The sequence below is a fragment of the Alosa sapidissima genome, chromosome 2 (genome assembly GCF_018492685.1).
Source record: "Alosa sapidissima isolate fAloSap1 chromosome 2, fAloSap1.pri, whole genome shotgun sequence".
In the NCBI taxonomy this organism is placed as follows: Eukaryota; Metazoa; Chordata; class Actinopteri; order Clupeiformes; family Clupeidae; genus Alosa; species Alosa sapidissima.
This window is the reverse complement of record NC_055958.1, coordinates 30475274-30489356: the sequence shown is the minus strand read 5'-3', so window position 1 is coordinate 30489356 and position 14083 is coordinate 30475274. Positions and strand designations below refer to the sequence as shown.

General features: G+C 44.8%; 1 protein-coding gene across 1 annotated transcript in view; it reads right to left on the bottom strand.

Moving 5' to 3' along the window:
• usp9 (ubiquitin specific peptidase 9) overlaps positions 1–14083 on the bottom strand; it is a 50546-nt gene that overhangs the window by 23234 nt on the left and 13229 nt on the right. The window contains 14 exon segments of the mRNA XM_042068343.1: positions 2840–3051; positions 3177–3272; positions 5799–6125; positions 6127–6142; positions 6593–6683; positions 7267–7400; positions 8978–9114; positions 9535–9741; positions 9997–10101; positions 10377–10529; positions 10840–10978; positions 11095–11346; positions 11590–11705; positions 13124–13342. Coding sequence (XP_041924277.1) covers positions 2840–3051; positions 3177–3272; positions 5799–6125; positions 6127–6142; positions 6593–6683; positions 7267–7400; positions 8978–9114; positions 9535–9741; positions 9997–10101; positions 10377–10529; positions 10840–10978; positions 11095–11346; positions 11590–11705; positions 13124–13342 — 2204 coding nt within the window.

Genomic DNA, 14083 nt, shown 5'->3' with positions numbered 1-14083 from the left:
TGCCTATAATAAGGGGTATTTATCTCTGGATAGGTACAGGGGCCTGTACTACGAAGCGGGGTTACTGGCTTATCTGGGTAACTTCGAGAGTAACTTGATCACGTGTGGCGTAACTTCCAGATTAACCCGTACTACGAAAGGTGGATAGGTTTTAACCGAGGTATGCTGCCATGGCAATTTACGCTGCATCTCAAACCTGCTCCGAGCAGGTTATGTTCTTGGTTAACCCGAGGTTTCCGTTAACCACACCCTTTATAAGTACCACCCCTCCACTAACAATTTCTCCCGAGACAATGTCGGCGTACCTGGATGATCCATACGACATTGGAGCGCAAATCGTGAGGGACTCTCATAGCGAGGGGTTTTAGAGACCGCCAGAAAATATATGTAGCCTACCCGGACGATATTCTCTATGAAGATATAGATTGTCAGCCGAGGGAATTCGTTATCTTTGTCAGATGATCTAGGAAGACGTCTCATAGCAATGCCCGTACGTGGACATTCATGTATTCCATCGGTGATGCTGAACATCTGAGCAAGAATACTGCATGTCCGAAAATAAATCGGACATAGGCCTACAGTATGCTGAACATCTGAGCAAGAATAAATCGGACATAGCCTACAGTAGGCCTAGTAAATTAAAATCACAATTTTAACAAACATATTGAATTGAATGTCATATTACTGTACCCTGCACATAAAGGCTACACATTTCCACAGCATCAGAATCCGACCGAATGCCTCCCTCAACCCCCTCCATAATCGGCCTTCCACTATTATTTGCGATGGCCAACCCCTCTGCTACTGTAAAACACTCTGGTGCCTTACAGTAGTGTTCAAAGACACCTTTCTCTATTTAGCTGTAAAACAGAGGCCAAGTGAAGGCTATAAGCATACTAGGCCTACATGTTTTCATAATTAAGAAATATTAATGCAAGCTATGACTATATAAACCACTATTCTGAATAATGTGTTTGTGTTTCATTTTCACCTGCTGCCATGTGCATTTGGCAATGGTGTTGCATCTGAAATGTTCACAGGATTAGGCATACACTAAATCAGTCAATAGGGCTACTTAAACATTCAATTATCCTTATTACTGTAATCTATATGCCCACTTCTAAATTGTGTTGCATCTGTAGGCATTTCTATGAACTCAAAATAGGCAATTTAATTATTTCAACTCATTAAATACGCTATTAATCCTCCGTATTTGAAGAACATGTGGAAATAAAACTTTACTTTTAGGCATTTAGGATACCCGATCTGCAATACGTTGCCAACAGCCTTGCCTTGCTTTGTTCACTGCCGACGTATTCGATTTTTGTCGTAGAGTGGGTTTTAATTCCTCATAACTTGTCATAATAATTGTGCATTCCTCATTCGTAAAATAAGGTGAACGCGTAATCACTGAAAGTGGTGATTTGCGCTGCAACCCGCCCCTTTTATGTGAACGTGCACAAACTCCAATGAGGTTAACCCTGGCTCAACAAATCAACTTCATAATCAGCATCGTAGTAGTTAACACCACTTATGATAACCAGGTTTTGTCAACCCCGGTTTAACAAAGTAACCCTGGGTTACATCTGGGTAGGTTAAGCTCCCTTCGTAGTACAGGTCCCAGGTGATGACCAGGGGGGTATTCCAAGTACGTGGTTTAGTGTCAAATCTGGGTAAATTAACTCAGATTAAGTGGTAAACCTCCTACAACAAGAGCCCTATGATATTGTTTTGTTAGGAGAATGTAGCCATACAGTTCTTCTATTAGGAGGTTTACCACCTTCTTTGAGTTAACTAACCCAGGTTTGTCACTAAACCAGGTACTTGGAATAGCCCCCAGGTGATGAAAGAAACCGTTTACAAAGGCTGATCATTCAAGAGGCATTTAAATGTTACATTATATTCTGTAATATTACAAAATTACAATGGAAAAACTGTACACAAGTCAGTATCAAATCTAATATGATACATATTCGTATTTAATACACACACACACACATATATATATTTTATTATTATTTATTAATTTATTTAATGTGTTTTTTGAACACTGCAAACAGTCTAGGGCCCTTTCTGAAACTAGTTACGCCCTCTCTCCCTTGCATTTATAATCCGCTCCACCATATTAAGGGCCATCTGAAACCAATTACTGTTAAGTGCTAATGTAATAGTGTTATAAACCATCTAACACCGAACTTGTCCAAAGTGTGCGTCAATTAATGCAGCACATCATGGAGAACGCTTCATACAAATAAGTTTCGGGTGAGTACACCTGTAAACACATCCAGGTTTACGTCAATACCTGTTTCGGCTAGGGAGAGTTAAGTTAATCCCAAAGCCGTGTGTGTGCGAATTTAGCTGTGAGGGCAATTCCCACCCGAGTGCGCTCCGTAACGGAGGGGGAGTGGGTAGGGACTAGTTTCGGAAAAGGCATGTTATGCCTACTACGAGAACTCCCAGTGTGGCATCTCGTTATCCTCAACACTCTGGTAAGGCAGGGCAATTACAAGCACCTGCTCCCAATCCAAGGGCACACCCATCCTCCATTCAAGAGAATGATTCGTTGTGCTACATCTTCCCTCAGTTTCAGCCAGTACTTGGGAAGCATTGTTGGGTTATGTGCTGTTATTATGCTTCACTCTGAGGTGTATAGCTCCTCTATTTATGTGTTTGGTAGTGTTTACTCCTTGTGAGTTCATGTGTCTAAATTCTACCTGCACTTGCATCCTGTTGACATGAATGAATCACGCCATAACCTTCAAACTGTACTCAATCAATACGGTACCTTTGAGTGTGTGTGTGTGTTGTGTAGTACAGTGAGTGTGTGAGCCCTATGTACCTGGACATGGGGAGGATGGTGCGCTCCTCGTGGTAGTCGCTGTCACACTCTGTGATGTACTCCCTCAGGACGGTCAGCACCCTGACCATGCGGATAGCCTCCTGTCGGGCACAGTTGATGCTGTCCTTATCCCCGTCCAGGACGCACAGGGTGTCGTACGACGCCTTCAGGCGGTCAAAACACGACTGGATGAAATCCTCATGGATCTCAACCTGCAAGGGAATATAAAGGGGAAATATTTTACATATTTTTTCTCTTATTTAAGCTTTAAACAATTCTAAATAAAACTGCTTTTGGTGTGCTTTTATGTTATCTGACAACACTAGCAAGTAGTCACCTGATTGACTTGCAGTTTTGGTCCGAGGTTTGTGTAGATCTCCTTGAGCAAATCTATTGCACGACTGGCAATGTCATCACTTCCTTGAATCACAACCTGGCGGGAGAAATTAAACACAGATAAGAGGAGTGAATTAAAACAAAAATGACTGAGGGCTTCCACGTGTTGAGTTGGATCTCAGTCAATGTTGATAGTTGAGCTGTGACTCAGCAAGAGAGAGAGTGAGAGTGAGAGTGAGAGAGAGTGCACAGCACAGTAGACTGATTAGCACCTTCAGTCTGCTGCAAGACAACACAGGCCATCAGGCCACGAGGAAGAGACTCCATGGGAACGGCGTGAAGACGCACTGATCCAATATGGCAAAGCCATGGCAAACGCACTCAGAGTGCTGGCCAAAATGAAATCAGAGCTGACCAGATTAGCTCATTTAGACAAGAAAGGTGGGCCCAGTTCTGGAGGAATGAAAAGCTGCATTCATGTATGAGAAACTACAGAGGCGCTGCCTCCATTTTGCCCCCCCCCCCCCCCCCATTCTATTCTCTTCGGCTAATTGCGTCAAAGTCACATAATTGACGACAGGCGCAAAACTAATTAGAATTCGCATAAAGCGAGATGGGGTGTGCACGGCGTCGGCCGCACTCTCTCCCCCTCTTGCTATTCATTCATTACATAAGGCGGCGCGATTGATCAGACTCGTCTGCATGCCGAGTGGTGCGCGAAGAAAACACAAGAGATGGGTCACGAGTGGCAGTTTAATGGGCTTCTGGTTCCAGCACGTTATCTGATGAACAATTACTAGCTCGCACATAATGATGATGCGAAGCGATGACAAATGGCTCTGGAGACGACATGACGCACAGACCCTACCATCTCGATGTTGATCAGCCACGTGTGTGTGTGTGTGTGTGTGTGTGTGTTTAAAATAGCAGCACACACCGACATCCCCATCACTCTGTAACAAAGGGGGGGGCATGTAAACGCAGGAATCAAGTCAACTCTTCATTAAGAGTTAACAACACCTCAGCTCACCATCACTGAACACACACAGTAGAAACAGAACAACAGAAAACAGCCATTGCCAAGGAAGCGCACACACATCCCCATGATGGAGCCACACTAAGCTGCTACAAGAGCTAACTCCACACTTGGGACCAGATCTTAAGGCAAATGAGAGCAAAGCCATGGTAAATCTAAAACATCTACGAATCGAACGAATGTGTACTTCAAGACAGCAGAGCACTAAGTAGGCTATGACTTCAATGTGCTCTCCTTCTGGACCATTACAGCACTGCACAAGCTATAAAGTGCTTCCTTTGAATGCCGATATAATCTGGCATCAGCTGTTGATGTGTAGAGCCCTCATCTTTTTATCCATTCTAAAACATGTGTAGCTGTGATGAAGTATAACATAGTGGCGGGCATGTCACATACTACCACTACGGGATGCAGATGGTGGTATAGGTGGTATTCGATTCTGTGTACACCACAGGGTCACACTCCACTATCTTAAATTTCCCCTTGGGGAGAAAGAAAGAAAGAAAGAAAGAAAGAATCTATCTATCTATCTATCTATCTATCTATCTATCTATCTATCTATCTATCTATCTTCTATCTATCTTCACATTGATAATAAAAGCACACATTTATGTTTTTATTTAACTCTGCTTTAGCTTTCTTGTCTGGCTTGTATAATCCCCATTAATATGTCCTGCTGGTTCCCAAGCCCTTGAACGGTCGCCACCGTAGCAGCAGAGCACCAAAACATATTGCTGGACTGCTAATCTTCCCAGGGCATCCGAGACACAGGGGCAGAATTAGCGCATTGTGTACAGTCACGCCTCGTCCGCATTCAAGCCAACAGAGGACCTCACATTCGTTTCCCTCTAATGTAATAAAAACATTTTATACGGCAAGATTAAGACAATGTAGGTCACTCCAAAAAAGCAGCCACGCTTTAAGTGGGTCAGTGCTCTTTTACAGCCATACTGCCAATGTATCCGTATTTATGGGCTGGGAGGTCACTCGGTCACCATGGTTACTTGTCTGCTAAATGAGGAATTACACGTCACGCGGCTGACGGAAGACCATTCTACTAACGCAATGCAAACACAGGTGGAGACAATCTAATCATTTAAACTGGCGTATGCTGCTTCTTTCACTTTGAAAATCATACAGCCATCAAGGTCTATGTCTGATTATGGTCTCAGCGGCACTTTTACGATAACGCAACTGGGAAAACATCCACATGCCACACCTTCGACCCTAACTGAATTAACGATGGCTGTGGTGGAGCAAGAAAATCTTGCAAGCTCCAATGGGTTCTGCAGCACACTGTGCAAGCCAACTCTACGGTTTATTCTGCAATGCCCTCTCTCTCTGCCTCACCATACATATGTTACTTACGGTTTTCTTAAAGCATTTGTTTGTGACGCTGTTTAATGACAAAATGCACAAAGCAGTGGTAATATGATACATCTCGTTATCATATGCAAGATGGATACGTGTGTGTGTGTGTGTGTGTGTACACGTGTGTGTGTGTGTGTGTGTGTGTGTGTGTGTGTGTGTATATACAAAAGGATGTTCTGATGGTCATAGTGTGGGTAGACGGGGCACCTAACTCACCCTCCAGAGGTAGTCCAGACCGATCAGCTCCAGGTCGTCCATCATGTAGGCACGGCGCTTGGCCACCAGCTTGCCCTCGCGGCAGTTGACTGCCTTGAAGAAGCGCTCGAAGCACTTCATGCCGTTCTCAGTGAGCAGCGAGGGGTCCAGCTGCAGCACGTTGTTCTCGAAGAAGTCCTTGTTGATGTCCGGATCCAGGTCGGGCTCGTCGCCCATCAGCTTGGAGTACCACTTGAAGCAGGCCTCGCGGTCGCACAGGAACACGGCGTTCTCCGCCAGGCACTTCCAGATCTGCTTGGCCTGCGGAGCACACAGCCACAGCTGCCCCGTCTTTCAGCAGGAACCTGAGAGCGGAACGCGAGGAGCGAAGCGAGGAAGTGAGAGAGAGAGAGAGAGAGAGAGAGAGAGAGGAGAGAGAGAGAGAGAGAGAGAGAGAGAGAGAGGAGAGAGAGAGAGAGAGAGAGAGAGAGAGAGAGAGAATAAAGGTTACGGACAGACACAAGGACAACCAGATGGACTGACACATACATACAAATACACAAATGACGGCGAGATAACATTGATATGTAAACATAGTTAAGCTAAAAGGTTAAGAGACAGTGGCCCATTGGGTTGAAGCACTATGGCATACTCGGTGTTCTGGTCAGTGTGCAGATCCATACAAGAGGTGTTGAAGCACTTTTGCATAAAGGCACAGAGGGTGGGGGATAGTCACAGACACTGTGTGTGTGTGTGTGTGTGTGTGTGTGTGTGTGTGTGTGTGTGTGTGTGTGTGTGTGTCAAGGTGCAGATACCTCAAGAAGTTGAGCCTCTCCTGGACCTCCTGCACGTGGCTGTACCGGCTACCAGGCCTCACCGTCTGCGGGTCAAAGTCGGCGTGTTCGGCTGCAAAACACAGTCACAGAAACGGTCAGTTTCACTGGCGCACACCCACTGAGGCCAAAGTACTTGACATGGTTCAGCAAATGACAGTGTTACACAGCCTGTGTGCTACACAGACGAAGAAGAAACAAACCAGTTCACCTGATATTTTTGGGGGGCTTGGACTGTATAACCACAAACAAGAGTGTGCCCTATGTTTATGCCATGTGTTCTTACACATACATAGAATGTACAGTTCATGGACATTTAAAAGTGTTTCATCTGAATGAATTGAATGTCACCCCACTATAACTATAACCACCTTAACTTCACTGGTGTTTTTTTTATTTTTTATGCTGATGTCCTTGTAGGGGACACCTAAGCCAGACTACAAACACAAACCAAATCTTAAAAACTACGAGTAGAGGAGGAACAAACAAAATCTGCCGTGCTAAATTAAGAAACACCCCTCCCCATGTTGCAGTATTGGAGCCCTAGGGATCAATAAAGTATCTATCGTATCTATCTACCGTATCCATCTATCGTATCTATCTATCTATCTATCTATCTATCTAGAAGGTCCGAGTGAGTGAGTGAGCAGACGCACCTTTGGAGAACTGCCTCATGCTCTCCATGTAGGCCGACAGGTTCTCTGCCACCAGGGTGACCAGCGCGTGGTTGTGCTGCAGCTGGTTGATCAGGTCATGCCGATAGAACACGTGAGGACTCCTCTGAGTTTGACTGCAAGAAGAGGATGAGAGGAACGGGGGGGGGGGGGGGGGGGGGGATGGTAAAGATAGTGAGAGGGAGGAAGAGAAAGAAAACCAGCCAAAGAGAAAGACATGATGAGTGTTTATTAAGGAGGAATAATTGAAACGTACTGTGTATAGAGAAGGGTGTATAAGTCTACGTGTGTGTGTGTGTGTGTGTGTGTGTGTGTGTGTGTGAGTGTGCGTCTGTGTGCGTGTGAGTGTGCGCTTGTGCAGGCAAAGAAAGGCTGAGAGTGGGCAGCGTCGGAGCCTCTGGAGTGAAATTATTTCGGCCTCATGCTGTTTCTGCACCTTTTGAACTGTCAAGTTGGCGGGAATGAGGGTGGGTGGGGGCAATTTCTTATTTGAAAAAGGGCTCTCATTAGTGGTTGAAAATGACACAAGTGTGTCATTAGACAAAATGTGCTCCTTATGGTAGCTCTGCACGTGTGTGTGTGTGTGTGTGTGTGTGTGTGTGTGTGTAAGTGTTTGGGGTTGAACAGCACAGTACGGACAGAATGCAACTTGGCATGAACGCCTCAACCCCACAGTAGAGCATCCCGGCTGTCTCTCTTCTGCCTGCAGAGTCACCTGGGATGCCCTGCTGTGGTGCCTCTGCTCTATAATAACAATTAATATTAAAAATCACTGTGGTGTTAAAGTTTGGAAAAACGTGAGTACAAGCAAACCCCAAAGGCCCAGACATTGTTGTCTGACACGTTACGGTGATTTGTGACAACAAGAGCTGCTGCGACAGGAACATAAAAAGGCAAGCTGGCTGAAGCATATGTACTTTTTTTCTTTAGTTTGTTTTTCCCAGGGAGGAAAAAAGGCAAAAGAAATTTAAAAAAAAAAATTAAAAAAAAAATCAAAAAGCGACAGATCTGTGATGAAATCTGAAAGCGTAATTCGGCTAGATTCAGGATCGGAATGGTGGCCGAAGCCACCAGATTAGTTCTGCACTTACCCTTCTAAGCTCTTTTGTATGTTAATAGGTATTTTCTTTCTGAAAAAACAACAGGCATGTGTGCTATGTATTTGTCTGGGCTTTGTAAGTGTTGATATAGCTCAAACATACATGCTTTGTGTTAAAACTGGCATTACGGTTACAGACTTCAAGTCAGGAACTCATTAAGCCATTAGTTTAACGGTTCCGTCCCACCAAAGAGTAAACGGAACCTTTGTTAGGAAATGATTTCATTAGGGATGCCAACATGCATCAAAACCAAATAAAAAAAACAAACAAACAAACAAACAAACAAACAAATAAATAAGCATGCTAAAGCTACACACCAAGATGCAAAAGAATTTAAAGAATCAGCATATAATTCAGCCTGAAAGCATGCATCTACCCAACTACTGCAGATGCGAAACCTGGCCCATCGTATACAACTAGGAGGAGATGAGATGAGCTCCGCACCACCAGGCATGAGTGTTTATGGGCACAACATCGGGTTATTTTGCTCTAGAATTTGCATCTATACAGCTACATTTTTTAAATGAATAGACTATACTGGTAGGTACGTTCTAGGGAGGGCAGGCGCATTCTAAGGACAAGTTTGACGGTACCTCAGGTTCTGAGGGGCCTCTCCAAACAGGCTGCAGATCTCACGGATCTGCTTCAGGGCGGGGATCACCCACTTGTCGTTGGTGCGCAACTCTTCAATGAAACGGTCGATCCACTGGATCTTCTGAGTGTCGCGGTCCTGCAACAACATAGATTGGGGCATCCTCACCTGTATGCAACACTTTCCACCTCAGCCTGCTTTTGGATTCATATCACTACAGCTAGAATACTGGACGTTTCTCCAAGGGCCTCTAGGCTCCAGACTTCAAAACATTGGAATGTTATTCTAGCACTCTTGTTGTCAGTTTATTATAGCATCGACTATTGCAACAGAAATAAAATTAAAAAAACACACAACATCTTCCACTACATTCCTGTTCTTGCGACCAGGTGGCTCAGAGGAGCATCTGTTCCGGGGCCAGTTTTGCTAACTGAGACATGTTGGCTAAGTGCTGTGCTACCTGTCTGGTCTGCATTGTATCAGATCTGAGCCATTTCCACAGTGCAATAAGCCTATTTAATTTGTCTCTCTGATTCGGTCTGGTTAGGATTAGTGTACCTGTGAGCAGCTGTAGTCCAGGATCTTGATGTGGGCACTCAGTGCCTGGTCCATGATGTCCACAGGCACGTCGTCGCTGTGCGCCAGGTTCCACAGCAGGTTCAGCACCTTGTGGGCCATCACGCCGTCCTTGTCGTCCTCCGCCAGCCTGCGGATGAGTTCCAGAAGCTTCTCCCGCTGCTTTTTGCTTGCATTGGTCCAGCTCGCCTGGGGAGTACAAACCCAACTATTAGCCTACTTCTGACCACAGGGCAAATCAGACATGCTTTCATTCTAAAGAACTTCTTGAATATCAGTTTTTCTTTTTTTTTTTTTTTACCTTACTGTATAATTTAAAATATCCCAATTTAGAGGAATAACCGCTAAATATCAGATTATTCATTTGAGGCGGAAATGATTTGAACATTAGAACACTTTCACATAGGTTAGGGAGCTGCTCTGTAAAGGCACTTGCAAGCTCACCTTGAAACAGTCAAAGAGATGGTCCAGCTGCTCGGGAGAAAAGTCCCAGGCCAGCTTCGCTAGGAGGTCATGGACATTTTTTACAATGGCTTCATGCTTTCCAGCCTGTGGGCAAAAGAAACACCACCAATGAATGAGCATACAAGCCACCACTCAGCACAATTACATAACAAATGCACATTTGAACCACACAGGGTTAACCCAGAGGAAGTAGTACACTATTTAATTGAGGAGCCCTGCAAAACATGTTTACCACTTATGACATACAAGTTTGTCAAGAAACCACACACTTAAAATACCTCCTCGGAGAACAACCAAGACTACAGCTTGTGGAGAATGTGTCGTGCTGCGTCATGTTTTGAAAGGCTTCAGGAGGTTACCTGGGCAGCCCAGATGTTGTCCAGATCCTGGAGGGTGAGGGCCTTCTCTTTGATGACGAAGCGCAGGATCTTCTCCAGCTTCTCTACGTACTGGGGCTGATGCAGACTGTCTCGCAGCACGATGGACAGGATGTTGTTCTGCTGAATCCACTCCTGCAACCACACACACAGACACACACGGAGTTGGCGTGCATTTCAGTGAGCAAGCGTGTAAAAGGGTGAGCGAGCAATTGAGGAAAAAGAAAGAGGCATAAAGAGGAGAGAGAAAGGACAGGTAAAAAGTGACCAAGACGAGAGAGAGTGAGAGACCGAGAGGAAGGACAGGTAAAAAGTGACCAAGTCACCAAGTGACAGATGTAGACAGACAGGCAGGATGTCGAGGGATATGTTCATAATTGCTGGGGGTTGGAGGGGGGACGGGACGTCTAGGAGTTTTGAACATGGCCATCTGTGTGATGCTTACCGCCATGCGTTCAGCAGTCAGCCACTCTTCCTCCTCCGGGTTACCATGTCGATGAGTGTAGTAGGACACACTGGAGATCACCTTGTTGACTTCATTTAGTGCATTCATTTTGCCATTAAAAGAAGATATTTGCAATAACCTGAGGATACAAAATCACACAATCTGGTCAGACTTCAAATGTTTGTTTATTCGGTCCCTCTTTAAAATAATCAGGAAAATAACTGTGAATTTAGTTTTTATTTCGTCACATCTTACCTAAGAATCATTTTTAACCTAAAAATTTCTAAGTTCTTCACGGTCTCCTCCTGACCCGGTAGCCGTGACGCCAGGTTCTTGAGCGACTTGATGATCATGGACAGGGCGTCGTTTTTGGCTTCGTTCTTGGCCTCCTTCTTTAGCTCCTCGTCAGTGAGATTTTCCAGGAACTGAGGGACCATTTCTATGATGGGGAGGAAGTACTTCTTCACCGTGTGCAAAGTGAGGAACTCATAGCACTGCCCGAAAGGCCTGCAGAAAAGAAAAGAAAGCACAGACGCACAAACAAACAAGTTGGGCAACAGCTTGTTAACTTAGCTTGTTATGCGATCTACAGCGTGCATGTTCAACATGTGTGTGTCTGTGCAGTTTATGGCCAAAAGTGAAAACAATACCAACAAATAGACCAGACACAATTTTGTCTTTGCCTCCCGTGAGACTGGCAGAGAGTGTGTGGTTGTGTGTGTGTGTGTGTGTGTGTGACAAAAGCCTTACTTGATGAGCGCAGCGATGATCTGCACATTCAGAGCTTGGCCGCTCATGAAGCGATCATGCAGAATCTGGAACCCGTTTAATGTGCCAAATTTGTTTATCAAATCCACCAGCCAGCCCTGTAAAGGAGACGAGAGAGAAAACAAAAGAAGGAAAAAAAAAAAAAAAAAAGAAAAAAACACACTCAGGGTCATCATGGCAGGAAAAAAACAAACACATTCTCACTCTCCTTTCTCTCATTCTATCCCTGTGTCCCTCTCCCTTTCCGCTGGGTAAGACATGGTCTCTCTCTCTCTCTCTCTCTGGAGATAAACTCCCACATGTGTCTGAGTCAGAGGAAAGTAGAGGTGGGAAGAGCTGGCCTTTCTAAATGAGAAGTTCATTCCATTAGAGCGAGGGAAGTGGTTGCGCCGGCTCTCTTGACCCCCTTCCCACACTGCATTTGGCAGAAGGAAGGTTTGTTTGTGTGTGTGTGTGTGTGTGTGTGTGTGTGTGTGTGTGTGTGTGTGTGTGTGTGTGTGTCAAGGCTAAGAAGAAAAACGACAGCTTTGCTTCATTCATGCAAACCAGTGGTCGGCGTACCTGGAGCAGCATCTTTACGATTAGTCCAGAGGATTTTAACGCATGGTGACACGTTTTCAAATGCTAGTTTATAATCGGTGGTGTAGTCTAGTTTGCTGTAGTGGGTATACTATGATCAACCTCGAATGTTAATAAGTATCCTTGCCTATTTTAATACTGCGGAGTCCTGTGTATCACATAGACTACACCACTGTTTATAATATGTTAGATGATTGATACTAATGGCATCTCATGGCAACAAAATCATATTTTTTGTGTTGCCGCGTTGCTTTGGAGATGCCAAAACAAACTTGGGAAGACCTGAATGTGCAAAGGTCCAAAACTGCAGTTTGAGGCCCAAGAGAGCGTTTCTGCTGCAGGTACACAAAATACTAACAGTGTGGTTGAAATCAGATCTTTGTCCTCTAACAATGAGACACCCACAAAGGCTCTAAACATCTTGACGATCATCACTCCCACTCAAAATAAAGACATCTGGAGGTATCTGCATGCAAAGTCAGCAATGGTCAAGGAAGCCTATGAAAATACTTCACACCTCACATGCAGTTATGGTTTTCCAATGCGTTCACCGACTTTGAATACACATATCCTCCCCGTTAGGGAGCATGGCATACGAACATTCAGGAACTAAATACTTCCTGTTAGTGTTGGCTCTGGACCTCTGAAAGTTCCTGAACCATGGTAGAATAGGACTACAGGGGGGCAAGCTGAAGTCAAACTCCAGACACTGATCCCTACTCTTATGAAAGGAGAACATCTATGGTAAAGGCATCACCTCACCGCAGAGGCACCATGGGAAATAAAACATTTGCATGTCTTGCACCTTTGAAAACACCTGTACTTGCAATTTATTCCCTATGAAAACAAAAATCTTGGGTCTTGTGTGGAGATTACAAATAGTGCGCTGGGCACTTTTGCACTGTGATGACTGCGTCACGGGCGACAGGCAACGCACCTTGGGAGAGCGTGGGTCCGGTGGACGGGCGAAGAGCTCGTCCTCGGCCAGTTGCACGCCAGCGGGCACCGTCTCAGAGGGCCGTGTGCCGTTGTAGATGTGGAACTTGCAGTGCGGGTTGGTGGCCATGGCCAGCAGCTCAAGCAGGGGGAACCAGTCCTGGGAGAGCTTGGCCACGCACAGCTCCACCAGACGGTGGGTGTTGTTGATGATGCACCTCTGTGGGGAGAAAGGGGGGGGCGGGGGGGGGGGGAGAAAGTGAGAGAGCGAGAGACAGAGAGAGACACACAGATTTAGAGATAAAATAGAGCAAAACAGAGTGTACTAGACAGAACTAAAATAGAACAGAAAAAATGACACAATTACAGACACACGCACAAACAAACAGGAAGAGGAGAAAAACGTGCAGAATACCAAGAAAATGCAAGAAAAATTAAAATGATCGCAACACCCTGAAATTAAAAACGTCACAATACCTAATTTTATTAGTATCAATATACTTAGTCGTGCTTCCCGTCTTTTCTCTTCGCACACACACCCAGCTTTTAACCTGCAGCTGTCATGTGATAATTAGCGAGACATAGCTGTTAGTTCTAGTGATGCTGTGGTCGCACAGCAACAAATAACAGTAGGCTAATGTTAAGTAAGAATTTAGTTCATTTAGGCCTACTGTTGGGTTTAATGACATTTCTGAAATAAGCTACACAACCTTTTGGAATCTGGAAACCATCTTGAGAGAGTTCCTTCTAGGTAACTATCCCGTTAGCTCATGCGTCATGTCTATCATTCATGTAGTGCTTACCAAAATCATAGAAATTAACATTGCAAGACACTTATCTCTTCTATGATTCCAGAAAGATTTTCTTTGACTTGTTAAGTTTTTTGAACATTTATTTTATCTAATGACATAGAACACATAATGAATTGCATCCATATATCCTTGGACTATGCAGGCCTATT